The sequence below is a fragment of the Ovis aries genome, chromosome 19 (assembly GCF_016772045.2).
Source record: "Ovis aries strain OAR_USU_Benz2616 breed Rambouillet chromosome 19, ARS-UI_Ramb_v3.0, whole genome shotgun sequence".
Classification (NCBI taxonomy): domain Eukaryota; kingdom Metazoa; phylum Chordata; class Mammalia; order Artiodactyla; family Bovidae; genus Ovis; species Ovis aries.
In genome coordinates this window covers 47,943,950-47,956,099 of record NC_056072.1, presented here as the reverse complement: position 1 = coordinate 47,956,099, position 12,150 = coordinate 47,943,950, and the positions used below count along the sequence as shown (strand labels likewise).

Sequence of the window (12,150 nt, the reverse complement as noted above, 5' to 3'; positions counted from 1 at the left end):
CTGTATGATGCTGGGCAAAGTTCTTAACTTCCCTGAGCCTTTTCCCTCTAGGGAAGGGAGGGACCCACAAATGGGATGGTGAGAGTGGAAAAGGGGTGATGTGGGGCTCCCCAAGCAAGGTCTCCAGGGAAAACACAGAAACCTGTTGAGGTTAGTCATGTTGAAAAGGGCTCAGTTTTATGATTTTGTAGGGAAGAACATAAAGTATTTTTAAGAACACAAATAAAATAATGAGATAATTAATAGTTTGACAATAAACAACAGATTACAGTAGAAAGGAAATAGGATACTACTTGGTTTAGCAGAAAACAATGTTTTTATAGTTTTAAACATGTAAACATGAATATACCCCAAATCCTGACACTGGGAAGATGGGAAGTATGCAGAGAGCGGGCTGATTGTTCCATAAGAGGTCAATATTCTAAAGGGGAAACAATTAAGAAATAGTAACATAAGCAAATAACTTACAAATATGAAGGGAAACGGAAAACATGACCAAAAGAACTAAAATGATGGGCCAAGGAGAGGGTAGCTTGGGAGGGGGATGCAGAACTTGCTGTTTGGGGTTATCTTTCAAAGCTGTGTACATGTGTTCTTTTGATCAAAAGAAAAACTGAAAATTAAAGTAGGTAGAGTATTTAGATAGAGGCATGTTGAGGATGGAGAGGTGGGGTAACTTGTCCAGGGTCACAGAACTGAGAGACAGCTTAGCAGGGACCCATGGTCAGTTCTGGAACGACCTTGTCAAGACCATGGACTCCACCTATGGGCCAGCGGCTCACCAAGTGCCCTCGAAGGCTACCCAAATGGGCCTCTAGCCTAACAGGCTGCACCCCATGCCTCTGGGCAGGGAAACAAGGCCCAAAGCCACTTCCTTGAGGAGGCCACGTCACCCCAAGGGAGGAGTGGGAGCAGATGGTAGAGATGCCTGCCTGGGTTGTTTCACTTCCTTTCTGTTTACTGGTAGCTTTAGCTCCCAAGTTTCCCATCCAGCCAGGCTGATTAGTCAGATTCTCCAGGGGGAGGCCTGGGGCATTGTTGATTTTCCTGACACCTGGGGAAGCAGTCCCCTGTGCCTGGCACACTCCACTTGCAGCCGAGGAAGCGGTGGAGCCTGGAGTGGGCCAAGTGCAGACGAGGTCTCTGTGCCAGGATGTTCTCTGCTGCGTGGTTTTCAGTGCAGGGAATCCGGGGACAACTTAACTGGTACACCGTGCAGTAAAAGCAGAACAATGTAGAGGGCAGTGTGAACACGGGAAAATACATGCACCACATGCAAAGCACAAAGAGGCCACGGGAGGGCATTCCTGTCTACAGGTACTGGCTGCCCCAGGATACTTTACCAGTCAATGTAAGAAATACCTATTCAATGCAATACATAATGCTATCAGGAGATAAGATCATTTGCCATCAAGAAGAACAATACGCGGAGATATTTTAGACTGTGATGACATCTCTGGTCCCCTGTCTGAATGCAGCCCCAGGCTCCAGCCTCGGAGCACTCAGGCCCACCAACTCTCCCGCTCTCCACTCAGCCCCAATTTGTGCTGCATGGGGGCTTCTCCTTGGCCCCCACCACGGTCCCAGAGCAACAGCGAGTAGGGATCAGAACCTTTTGTAGATGGAGAAGAGGATCTTTCAAGAAGACAGAGGCAGGTCTAGAATTAGAATGTGATTTCCAGGCTCTCTGCCTCTGTTGATTATCTGGATCAACAACTGGTCCCTAGGGCCAAAACATCATCTCTCAGGCCGAGAAGGTAACCAGAACCCTTGCAGGGTGGGGAGCATGGCCCACAGAAGGTGATGGGAATGAAGAGGCCTGGAGCACTGGGCTCTGTGGATCAGAACCAGCATGCCCAGGTCACAGCCTTTTGAAGAGGAGCAGGAAGAGGAGAAAGAGGAAGGTCTGATGGACTCCCCACCACTCAGATATGACCCAGACACCAAGGTCAGCAGCCTTACTCCTTACTCAAGGATCAGGGCCAGACTCAGAAGTGTCTGGTGTCTCCCTGCTCTCCCTGAGTCCCAACTGTAGGCAGAACACACTTCCTTGCTTACAAAAACCGCATCTTAACAGTACCACTCAAGACAATACCCCCTCAGACTTCCCTGGTTGTCCAGCGGTTAAGACTCTGCACGTCCACTGCAGGGGGTGCAAGTCTGATCCCTGGTTGGGGAACTAAGATCACATATGCCACATGGCATGGCCAAAAAAAAAAAATAATAATAATAAAAAAATAAGATTAGGGAATTCCCTGCTAGTTAAGAATCTGCCTGGCAATGCAGGGAACACGGGTTCAATCCCTGGTCTGGGAAGTTCCCACACGCCTCGGGACAACTAAGCCAGCAAGCCACAGCTAATGAGCCCACATGCTGCAACGCCGAGGCCCCCGTGCCCTTGAAGCCCCCTTGCTCCACAATAAGAAGCCGCAGCAATGAGAAGCCCATGTGCTGCGACTAGACAGTGACCCCCACTCGCAGCAACTAGAGAAAGCCCATGCACTACAGTGAAGACCCAGTGTAGCCAAATAAATAAATAATCATAATAAATAAAGAAATTTTAACAAGGGAGAAAAAAGTCAAATTAAAAATAAGACAGCATCCTCTGTCCTGGTTCTGGCCTTTCTCTTCCAGCTGCTTCCAGAAGGGGAAAGCCAGCTGGTCTGAACCTTGCATCCTTCATTACAGCCCAAAGAAGGAAAAAACAACAAGCAGGCTGATGGCGGAAGCATGGTTGTTTTTGTTGCCTTTTCAGGGTGAGGATGAGGAAGAACTCGAGCTTCAGATCAACTTTGATGAGTGGGTTCAAGGCGAGGACACTGGCAAATTGGAGACTGAGGCAAGTGTGTGTGTGGTGGGGCGGGGGGGGGTGTGGCGCGTCGCGGGGGGAGTGTCCTCATGGTCACCATGGCAAGGCCGAAAGCTGAGGCCAGGGGAGCCAGTGCCCTTGGCCGCCCACCCGCATGGCAGAACCAACTCAGATCCCTCCATTTTCTTCAGAAGCTGCCAACAGCAGCTGGCCCTCCTTGGACAAAGCCACACTCTCGTCTATCACCAGGGGTCTTTTTTCTTTCTGCTTTAATCTAAAGCTGCAGGGAAATTTTAAACTACCAGCTGAGGCAATTTCTGAAATTGCTGAAAATCATTTAACAGGCTTTGCAAGCATCCCCTCTTACCAGGGGGGTGGGAGGGGCGTGGGGCAGTTCAGGCTGAGCCTGAAAGAGGGCATTTGCTGGGCTCTCCCTGGAAACGACGGTTCTGCTTCCTCCAGCTGGGCCGCCGGAGCTTGGCTGAGTCAGAAGACCTCAGGCAGTCTCACTGACCCATGCCCTCACCTTCTATGCTCCTCCAGGCAAGCTTGGCTGAAAAAGAGCTTTCATTTCCTCTTCACCTGAAGCACCGCCTTCAAGAAAAGGGGAAAGAAATGTTGCCACTGCAGGAAAAAAGATTCAACCACATACACGTCTGTGGACTGGGCTTAAGTGGGGAGGAGGGAGTAGGCAGGGGTGAAGCAAAAGTTCCCAGGGGCCACAGTTCCTCTGTGTTTGGCAGATTTATAATTCCACTCAAGGAGCAAATGATGGGCTGGTGGGGCACCCCCTGCTTGATGCCCCTCCATCCTTTCATGGATTCCCTGCCATACCCGATGAGGTGAGTGTTCTAATGCCCATTTTTAGACCAGTAAACTGAGACACATAGGGATGAACTACCTTGCTCAAGGTCATGTTTGAAGTGGTGCTGGGTCTATCTCCAAGACCCTTTCTGGAACTCCCACACAACCTGCCTTCCTAATTCTCAAGGGAGAAGAAAAATAGGGCTGCTGAAAGAAAGAGAAAGGAGTGCGATAGAGTCGACATGTGCAACTGAGGCTGACAGGGTGAGGCCCAGGAGGTAGAGAGTGAGGAGAGGTGAAAGGTGGAAGGCCAGACAGCAGGTGTCGCTGGGCTCCAGAGCACACCCTTAGAATCAGACAAGGCAGGAGCCAAGGAACAGGGATGGGCGTGTGTTTACTAATGCCACGGGTTTGGGGTTTAATGCCTTCTGGGTGTGACAGCACTGAAGAAAAGGGTTAAATCACCAGCGTCTGTAATGCCCTTGCTCCTTTCTTCTTTGCCAGGACAGCCATAGGCAGGCCTGGAGTTGGGTCAACAGGAGCGAGGGTGAGGAGAAGAGAGCCTGGGCTGGGGTTAGAGTGGAGAGCATCAGGGGAGGACTGGCTGAGGGCGAGGAGCAGAAGAGAAAGATGGTAGAGAGGTGGGTACACAGGACATATAGGAAGCCTTGCTATGGGCTGTTTTCTCCAAAGCTTCCAGAGCTACATTTGACTGACTGGCCTCTATTCTCCTTCCATCCGCCCTGTGCCATGCCAGGTGGGTTAGCAACAGATGAGGAAACCAAGGCACAGAGAGGCAAGATCTGCCTATGGTTACAATATGATAGAGTGGCTGAAGTCAGCCACCTTCCCACTCCTTGGTGATGTCACCTGAGGTCAAGGCCACCAACAGAGAGAGGACCATGGGGAAGAGACAACTGTTTCTTTGTAACGCAACATAATTCGGGGCCAGATCTGTTTCTCCCAAATATCTGTTACTCATTCCAGTGGCTGTGCAAAACAATTACCTTGAATTCTTTAAGATGAGATGAAGACTGGCAAAGGTGGGGGGAACTGTGGGAGATAACGTCATGGAAGGCCAGGGAGGAGGTTTAAAACATTCAAACTTGTGGATTTCAAGCTTGACAGGGTTTTGTTGTTGTTTAAACAGAAAGAACTCCTCTTCCAAGAAAATTCTTAAGAGTAATCCCCAGTTTTCATTCCGATCAGAAGAGTGCTGCTCCAGTTGGCGTAGGAGCCGGCTGACCCCTCTTGCCCTCTCAGGTGCAAGGTTATCAAAAGAGCTCAGATCTGGCCTTTGTGAATGAGGGAGGAATGGAGCCCAGGGGCTGATGGTGCCTGCTGTGTGCCACAGTTGGTAGAGTGAGGCTTGTTCAGGGTCACCCAGTGAGTTAGAAACGGGCAGCCAGGCTGGGGTATAACCATGCATGCGACACCATGGGCCGCTTAGAAAGCAAAACCCTGCTCGTGTACTTCAGAAGGCGGACATGACACAAGCGGGCCTCCGTGGTGGTGATGCAGATGGGAGGAACCTCTGGGTGCTCCCCACAGAGCCTGGCTCTCGGCCCTGCGTTTGCAGGGTTGCTGCGGGGAGAGCTGAGGGGAGGGGAGGTAAGGATGAGTGCCCAGCATGCTTGGGCATCTTGCCATAAGCCCCGCGTGATGTCACTCCAGGTTACAAAAGAGAAAAGGAAAAAAAGGAAAAGCCAGCAGCTCTGTCCCCTCTATGCCCCTACGCCCTCACCTCAACCCAACACCAGAGCCTAACATCTGCACACCTGCAAGAACATCCTCTTGTCATTGGAGAGATGCCACTTAGGGAATCTCACAAGGCACGTCAGGAAGAAAGGAATCTTCGGCTCTAGTTCAGGAACATAAGTGTGCTAATCTGGTTTGTTCATAAAATTGTTGTCAATGCCCTGGGGGGAACAAAAAGGAAAGCTGTTTTAGCAACATTCCCTAGTTTGGTTGGGATTTGTGGAGGAAAACATCCCATTTCTCTCACGGCGACAATGTTTCGGTTCTCCTGCGTCCTCTGGCTCTCCCTGCCCGGCTGTGCCAGGCCCAGACGAGGGCGCACCCAGAGACCAGGAGAGTGAGCACAGTTAACGCTGGGGTTCGCAACAGGCGCCTACGGAGAGGGCCATGGCTCCTGTGTCACCCAGAGTCGTCTTATAACTCTCCTTCTGAAAGATGCCCTCTGGACCCCAAGTGCCACGCTCCCTGGTGTGACCTATTGTGATTTTCAGAAGGGAGTGCAGAGAAGTGAGTGAGGAGCTATACTGAGTCATGCTTTCATCGCAGACTCCCCTTCTCTCCCGCCCGACACGGCTGCGTGGAGGCCACACGCTATTAGTTCCACATAATTGAAAAGTGTGTCAGGATCTCTCAGACATGAACCCAAAACATGCTGCTCAGTTGTCACCTCCAACGTGACTAATGCAGTCGTGTCTTAATTAGTCACTGCTCACTGTGCTGACAGCATCAGAGCCCCGTTCCAAGGCCCCAGTTTGTGGTGCAGATGAGATTAAAGGACCGAGGCTTGCCAGGTTCTCAGGTCCTGTTCCCACTGAGTGCTCTGCAGCAGGCGGGCCCTGCCAAGTGCACTGGTCAGACCAGGGCAGCACTGTGACAGTCAGTCAACAGGAGGGAGGGAGGTAATGAGACAAGTAAATGGTGGACTAGAAGACTCCCTCGTAAGTTGGTCGTTACGTCACAGGCCCTCAGGCAGCTCCTCCAAGGCCGAAGTGGCAACTCTGGCTGAATCACATCACCCTGCCCAGCCCCTGCCCAGTGAGAGCTGATGGAACTGGGCACCCACCTGCCCCAAGGGTGGCCCCTCTGCTGGTTCACTTATGACCCTGCACCCACAGTAGCCACCCTATGAAGATAACCTGGGCCAGTTCCCTTTCTCCTCAGGGTCTCTGCCTTCAGAACAGAGCTTACAGCCAAAAGGAGACTGTGGGCCCAGACTGTGGGAGAGGAGAAAGGTGGTGAAAGAGACTGCCTCGTCAGTGGGAGAACGCGGAACACTGTTTTGGCTGGAAGGGAAGAACAGTGAGTAAAACGCCAGTCCTGTCAGTCTGGAATACAGACGTGTCCATCACAGGGCCAAGGAAGCCAGCCCCTCCTTCCAGGTCGAGATCACCATCCAGTCACGTCCACCAGTGCAGGGAGAACTGTTTTGATGACGACTAAAAATGATTCACATACCTAAGGTACTTGCCCACCTTTCTTTCAAAATTTAAGAATTTTTTGTTTCGTTTTTGGAAGAAGTGATATGAAAGATCTTCACACAAATGTGGAGAAAATAATTTACTCATTTTAAAATTGGAAAATTGACGTGAAACTAGCAATATGAATACACTGTTTTGTTTTTTTTTTTAAAAAAGGGGCAGGAGGAAAGAGGTGCCCTGGTGAAATAGGTTAGTAAATGGCAGCGGGTGGGGCAGAGCATACACACAGGAAACTGACATGAAACTAGTAATATAAACCCAAGTTTAAAAAAAAAAAAGGCAGGAGGAAGGAGGTGTCCTGGTGAATCAGGCTGTTAAGTGGCAGAGGGTGAGGCAGAGAATACACACCGCCAGAGCCTGGAGTCACTGCTAAAGAAGCTTTAAGTGGCACAGCAGCAGCCGCTGACAGAGGGACCTGACAGGCCAAACCCCACGTCACCAACACTTGTGTGGCCAGGGCAGCACAGAAAGACGGAATGCAGTCGCTCTCACCATCAAAGGTTTCTGTTTCATAAATGGATGTGCTTTAGAGACTTGCTTCCATGGAGAGGTGGCCTCACTTATATTTTAAGTGGTACTTAAGGCCTGAAGTGTGATTTTCCCCCCAGTTCCTTCCTGGGTAACGTGGGGCGGCTCAGCACCCTTGTAGGCCAGCCCCTCCAGACCCAGGTGCAGCTCTAGGGGGTGGGGGGTGGGGAAGCCCAAGAGCCAGTGGTCGGGCCCAGCTGTGCTGCAGGGAGCAGCCGAGTGGAGACAGAGACCATGGGCCACATGGGGCCTGCTGCCCAAGTGCTGGAGCCCAGGAAGCAGGTGTTAGTAATGGGAAAACACCTGTTTCCCAAAAGCCTGGGCTACGAGAACTCCTCTTTCTATAAATGAGGAGGCAGGTCACAGCAAAGAGCCCTGGGTGACCATCCCTGCTGGCCATCTCGCCAGAGGAGCTGGCCCTGCCTGGCAGTACGAGATGAGATGCACCCTCGCCGTCAGATGCAGAGCTTCTCCGGGCAGAAAAGCAGAGTGGGAGCTGTGGAACTCATGCTCCTGAGGAGCTAGGGAGTCAGTGATGCTACTCAGGCAAAGGCGGCTTTCTTCCTAGAACTGGGCACAGATACCGTGACATGAGAGGAACTGGCCCCGGGTCCTGACTCGGGTGAGGATGACGGGGTATGCCAACCCTGGTTTGCCGAAAAAGCTGGTCCCAAAGCCCCACCCCAGAGACACAGATGCCAAAGGTCTGGAGGGACCCTGGAAACCTACATTTCTGACTTGCAACCCAGGAGATTCTGAAGCAGGTGGCGTGAGGCCCACACTTCGAGTCTGGGGTTAAGTGGGACAGGGTTGAGTGACAGGGTCCTAGCAGAGAGAGGGGTGGTCAACCGGAAATTGCGAGGGCTGGAGGCTCATGTCTGTGTGTTCAAGAGAGCAAAAAAGTACTTGAGAGGGAGGGCTGCCTTCTCTTTGTGCCCTACCCCATGGAGCAATCAGTTCTTCTGAGCTGGGCTGACCCTGCCTGACAACACAGGACCAGGCCCACGCTTCTGGAGGGCCTCTAGCTGCTCAGTGATACCTTGCATTTACCTACTGTCCCTGCAATTAATACAAAGCACTCTCTCTTTGACTAGATACACAGGTGTCCAAGTAACTGGGTCCTAGTCTCAGGGGGTCTTTATCCTTGGCCTCTTGGCACTGGCTTTGGACCAGTGGATTTATTTTTACTTAATTAAAACAATTTTTTTAAATAAGTGGTTTATTTTGTATTGAAGTAGCCAATTAACAATGCTGTGATAGTTTCAGGTGCAGAGTGAAGAGACTCAGCCATGCCTACACATGTGTCCATGCTCCCTGGGTCACTGGATTTCAATTTGTGCACTTCAGGTAAACCACCATCTGACAGCAGGTGCCCTGTTCTCTGGGCGTAAACACAGAGGGTTTGGGGACATCAGGGCTAGGTGATTATTAACTATCATCACCCAAGATATAGTTTGCGCATGGAGCTCCAAAGGCCAATTACATCTAATTAATACATTAATGACATCAATATATTAACAAGAGAAGAAAAATGCCTTGCTGCCTGATAACAACGCCTGGTGACCTCACCTGCTGGGTGCAGGGCACAGAGGCAAGCCTTCACCTGGGCTCACTGTGGCCTGGAGGACCAGACCTGCAGGCCTGCCAGCCTTGTCCTGGAATTCAGGTGCACTGACCAGGGCCGGAAGTAAGGGGTCAGTGGGAAAGGGGCGTGATTCAGTGATACCTGCCATATAGAATTTACCTTATTTTATTCTAATGGAAAAAAGACACCTCTACTCATTTCTAGTTGTCATCTGTACAACCTCCTCATGAGAACTTATAGCCAACTGCAAAGAGGGCTTCCCTTCTGGGGACAAGATAGCTCACAAAGGATCACAGTGTCCTTTCTCCAGTGGCCAAGCCAGAGATGAGCCGGCTTGCCCCTGCTGTGGGAAGGCATGTGGTAGCCTATGTAGGGATAGCCGTGAAGGGGACAGATGCTGACTCTGCCTGGCTAACTGCGGGAAATGTGATCTGAAAGCCTCTGTGTCTTCATTTCTTGGATTTCTCATTAACATTTCTCCTTCTCTAAAAATCCAGGTCACAGTGGAGAAAGCCACAACTCTGGGGCCAACTTTGTTGTACAACATCACAAAACACCAAGTCTCCTTCGTGCTTTTATAGAACATGGTAAATACTCCTGTGGAGGGTAAAGTGGCTGTATCTGTCCTTCTGAGCTAGATGATTATTAACGATTGACATCCAAGATAGAATATGTGGGACACATGGTTCCTAAGGTCAATCACACCCAAGAGGAATGACTACATTACTCAAAAAGAAAAATGCCAACTACAACAAAATGGTGAAAAAAATAATTGTGTCTATTTTAAAAGAACTTTTTGGTCTTCCCTTAAAAATGGAACCCCTGCTATCTGAAACCTCAAGTGGACAGTAAGTGTTTGGTCCAGTGGTTCGCTCCGATGACTCACCTGCCTGGGTTAGTCTCACTGCACTGCAGACCCCTGGCCTGGCTCTCCTCCACAGAACGCGTGTTCCACCCACAGGACCGCCCCACAGCTGGTCCAGGTGCCACACGGCTTCCACAAGGTCATGTCGTTTTGTCAGCGAGTCTGGGCACGCCTAACTGAGTCCTAAGAAAGTGAATCAGCTTGGTTTCTGTGAGGAATGCTGTCCCGAGGGTCACTCCCAGACAGAGGGCCCCCACAGCGATATGTGCCAGCCGGGCTAGCCAGCCCCATTCACAGCAGAGGAACACCTGTGGAGAGAAACCACCGTCACTCCCTGGCCCCCCAGCCATATCGCCTTCCTCTGGGACAAGCCAGGGAGAGGGGGCTCTACTGTTCCAGCTTCGAATCAGGAAAAGCTGTGACAGCCATGGGCTAGGGTCTGCTCTGTTCCCACAGGCACCGCCGCTCAGTCATTTCTATCACAAGATGCTGGCCTGAAGCTTAGGGGAAGGGGCCTGAGGAAGCAAGTACTTGTCCAGCTGGTTCAGGCAGAACAGGAAGGGGATGTCTGGAACAAGGGAGAGTGGACAGACTGCAAAAGCATGTGGTGTGAAGGCTACGGGGGAGTCTCACCTCTGAAGCAGCAGTGATGCCACCACTGACGGCAAACGTCCCGAGGAGGACTGGTGGCAGGGACAGGCCAGCCAGGGGCCTGTGGGGGCTCTTCCGGTAGTAGCGGTAGATGAAGCGAAGGCTCTGCGTGATCCGAATGCCCATGTTGAAGCAGTTGGCCAAGATGAAGCCCACACTGCCACACCAACGGGTCAGGACATAGGATAACATCAGGAAGGAAGACGACAGGGCCAGCATTGTAAAATTGTACCTGGGGAGAGGGAGGCGGGCAACTCAGGGCAGTGGGTACCTCGTCCCAAGGCAAGGCTGCTGAAAAGAAAGGGGCTGTGAACACGAACTCAGCTCTGAGATCCCATGATCCAGTTGATTTTCATATCAAATGCCAAGTGCATAACATGGAAACGTCACTGTCCCCCTCAGCCCTGAATAGAAGAGTAAAAAAATGAACAATTCAACATACTTATGGTGTTTAAGGATAACAACTGGCTAAGTGACACTTTGTAATCAAAACGCATAAAAATCCTGTTCAGCCTGCTTAATGTGAGGTGCGAGAATATGACACGGGTTCACGGTTTCGTGTGGACAGGCACTGTGACAGGTGCTGTGAGGGCTGCTGGGAATGTGCTGGTGGACAAACACAGGGCCCTTTCCCTGTGGAGCTGGATCCATTTTACAGACAAGGAAACCAGGCCCAGAGAGGCTGAGGAATCTGCCTAAGGAGTGAGCCAACAGCCCAACCTGACTCCTGGCCCCTAAACGTTAGCACTGCTTCCTTTGGGAAAGGCAGAAGCCCCGTAACCTTGGCCAGCAGATCTCACCCAAAGCAAGTGACCAGCTTCCATAACAGAATGGGAAGAGGGAGCAAGGCCTGGCCCACGGCCAGGGTTTCCCAGACTCTCACACATCCCTCCTTGGCTCTCCATCCACCTTGCTAGAGCTCTGTGGGTCCTGTGACTGGAGGGCTTATACTGTTCCTTTCCCTTCTCTGATTCCAGGGCAGTACATCACTTAGTTATCTTCAGTTTTCAGCTCTCGACTGAGTCTCAGAAAAGATAAAAATCTTCCAAAAGGCTTGTGGTACAACCATGAACCAAATTCTCTAGCATCTTGGTTTCTGCTGAGCACACAGCAGGCAATCTAAGTGTATAGTTGTTGAAGAAACCAAACCCCTTAGATCCCCAAACTGTGTCAGCTGGGTTAGGAAACCTCAGAGACCACCACTCAGCTTCTGCACAGGAAGGAGGGGTGGCGAGAATACCACTGGGTCCCCCAAATGCCTGGGTTCTTGTCCTTTGGCTGACCAAACCCAAGGTGCCATAGGAGACGTAATTATCAGAGAGTGTGGCATCAAGAACAAACACACACACACACACACCCCTATACTCTAACAGGGGACAGTGCTTTCATCTAGAATTCCAGAGAAGTAATTCATTTGCTTCTCAGTCGACAGAGTTTCTTTTTAATGAGTAATGGAAGTACGAGAGCCCACATCTTCACAGAGGAAGCTTCTTCACTAATGCTAACCAATAATCAGAATGGCCAGCTTTGTAACAAGCCGCTGAGGGTAGGCCAGTACTCTGACCAATTTTCCCAAAAGAAGATGCTGTGTAATGTTTGGTTCTTCTTCAGACCACAGGTTCATAAACTTTCAAAGTCATGTTCACCCAACTCCAAGCAGAAGGGAAACAAT

General features: G+C 50.8%; 1 protein-coding gene across 5 annotated transcripts in view; it reads right to left on the bottom strand.

The window, feature by feature from the left end:
* Window positions 1-297: 297 nt before the first annotated feature.
* RFT1 (RFT1 homolog) overlaps window positions 298-12,150 on the bottom strand; it is a 46,851-nt gene continuing 34,998 nt past the window's right edge. The window contains exons 12-15 of one of the 5 annotated variants that reach the window (XR_009597439.1): window positions 10,461-10,710; window positions 5,392-5,532; window positions 3,336-3,403; window positions 298-1,203 (exon numbers count right to left, since the gene is read on the bottom strand). Coding sequence is in view for 2 of the 5 variants with exons in the window: in XM_004018387.6 (XP_004018436.3) it covers window positions 9,968-10,135; window positions 10,461-10,710 (418 nt within the window). In the remaining 3 variants the exon portion in view is untranslated. Of the gene's footprint in view, window positions 5,533-6,913; window positions 10,136-10,460; window positions 10,711-12,150 lie in introns of those variants that run through there. The other 4 variants (XR_009597438.1, XR_001022714.5, XM_042236086.2 and 1 more) reach the window with 4 other exon arrangements.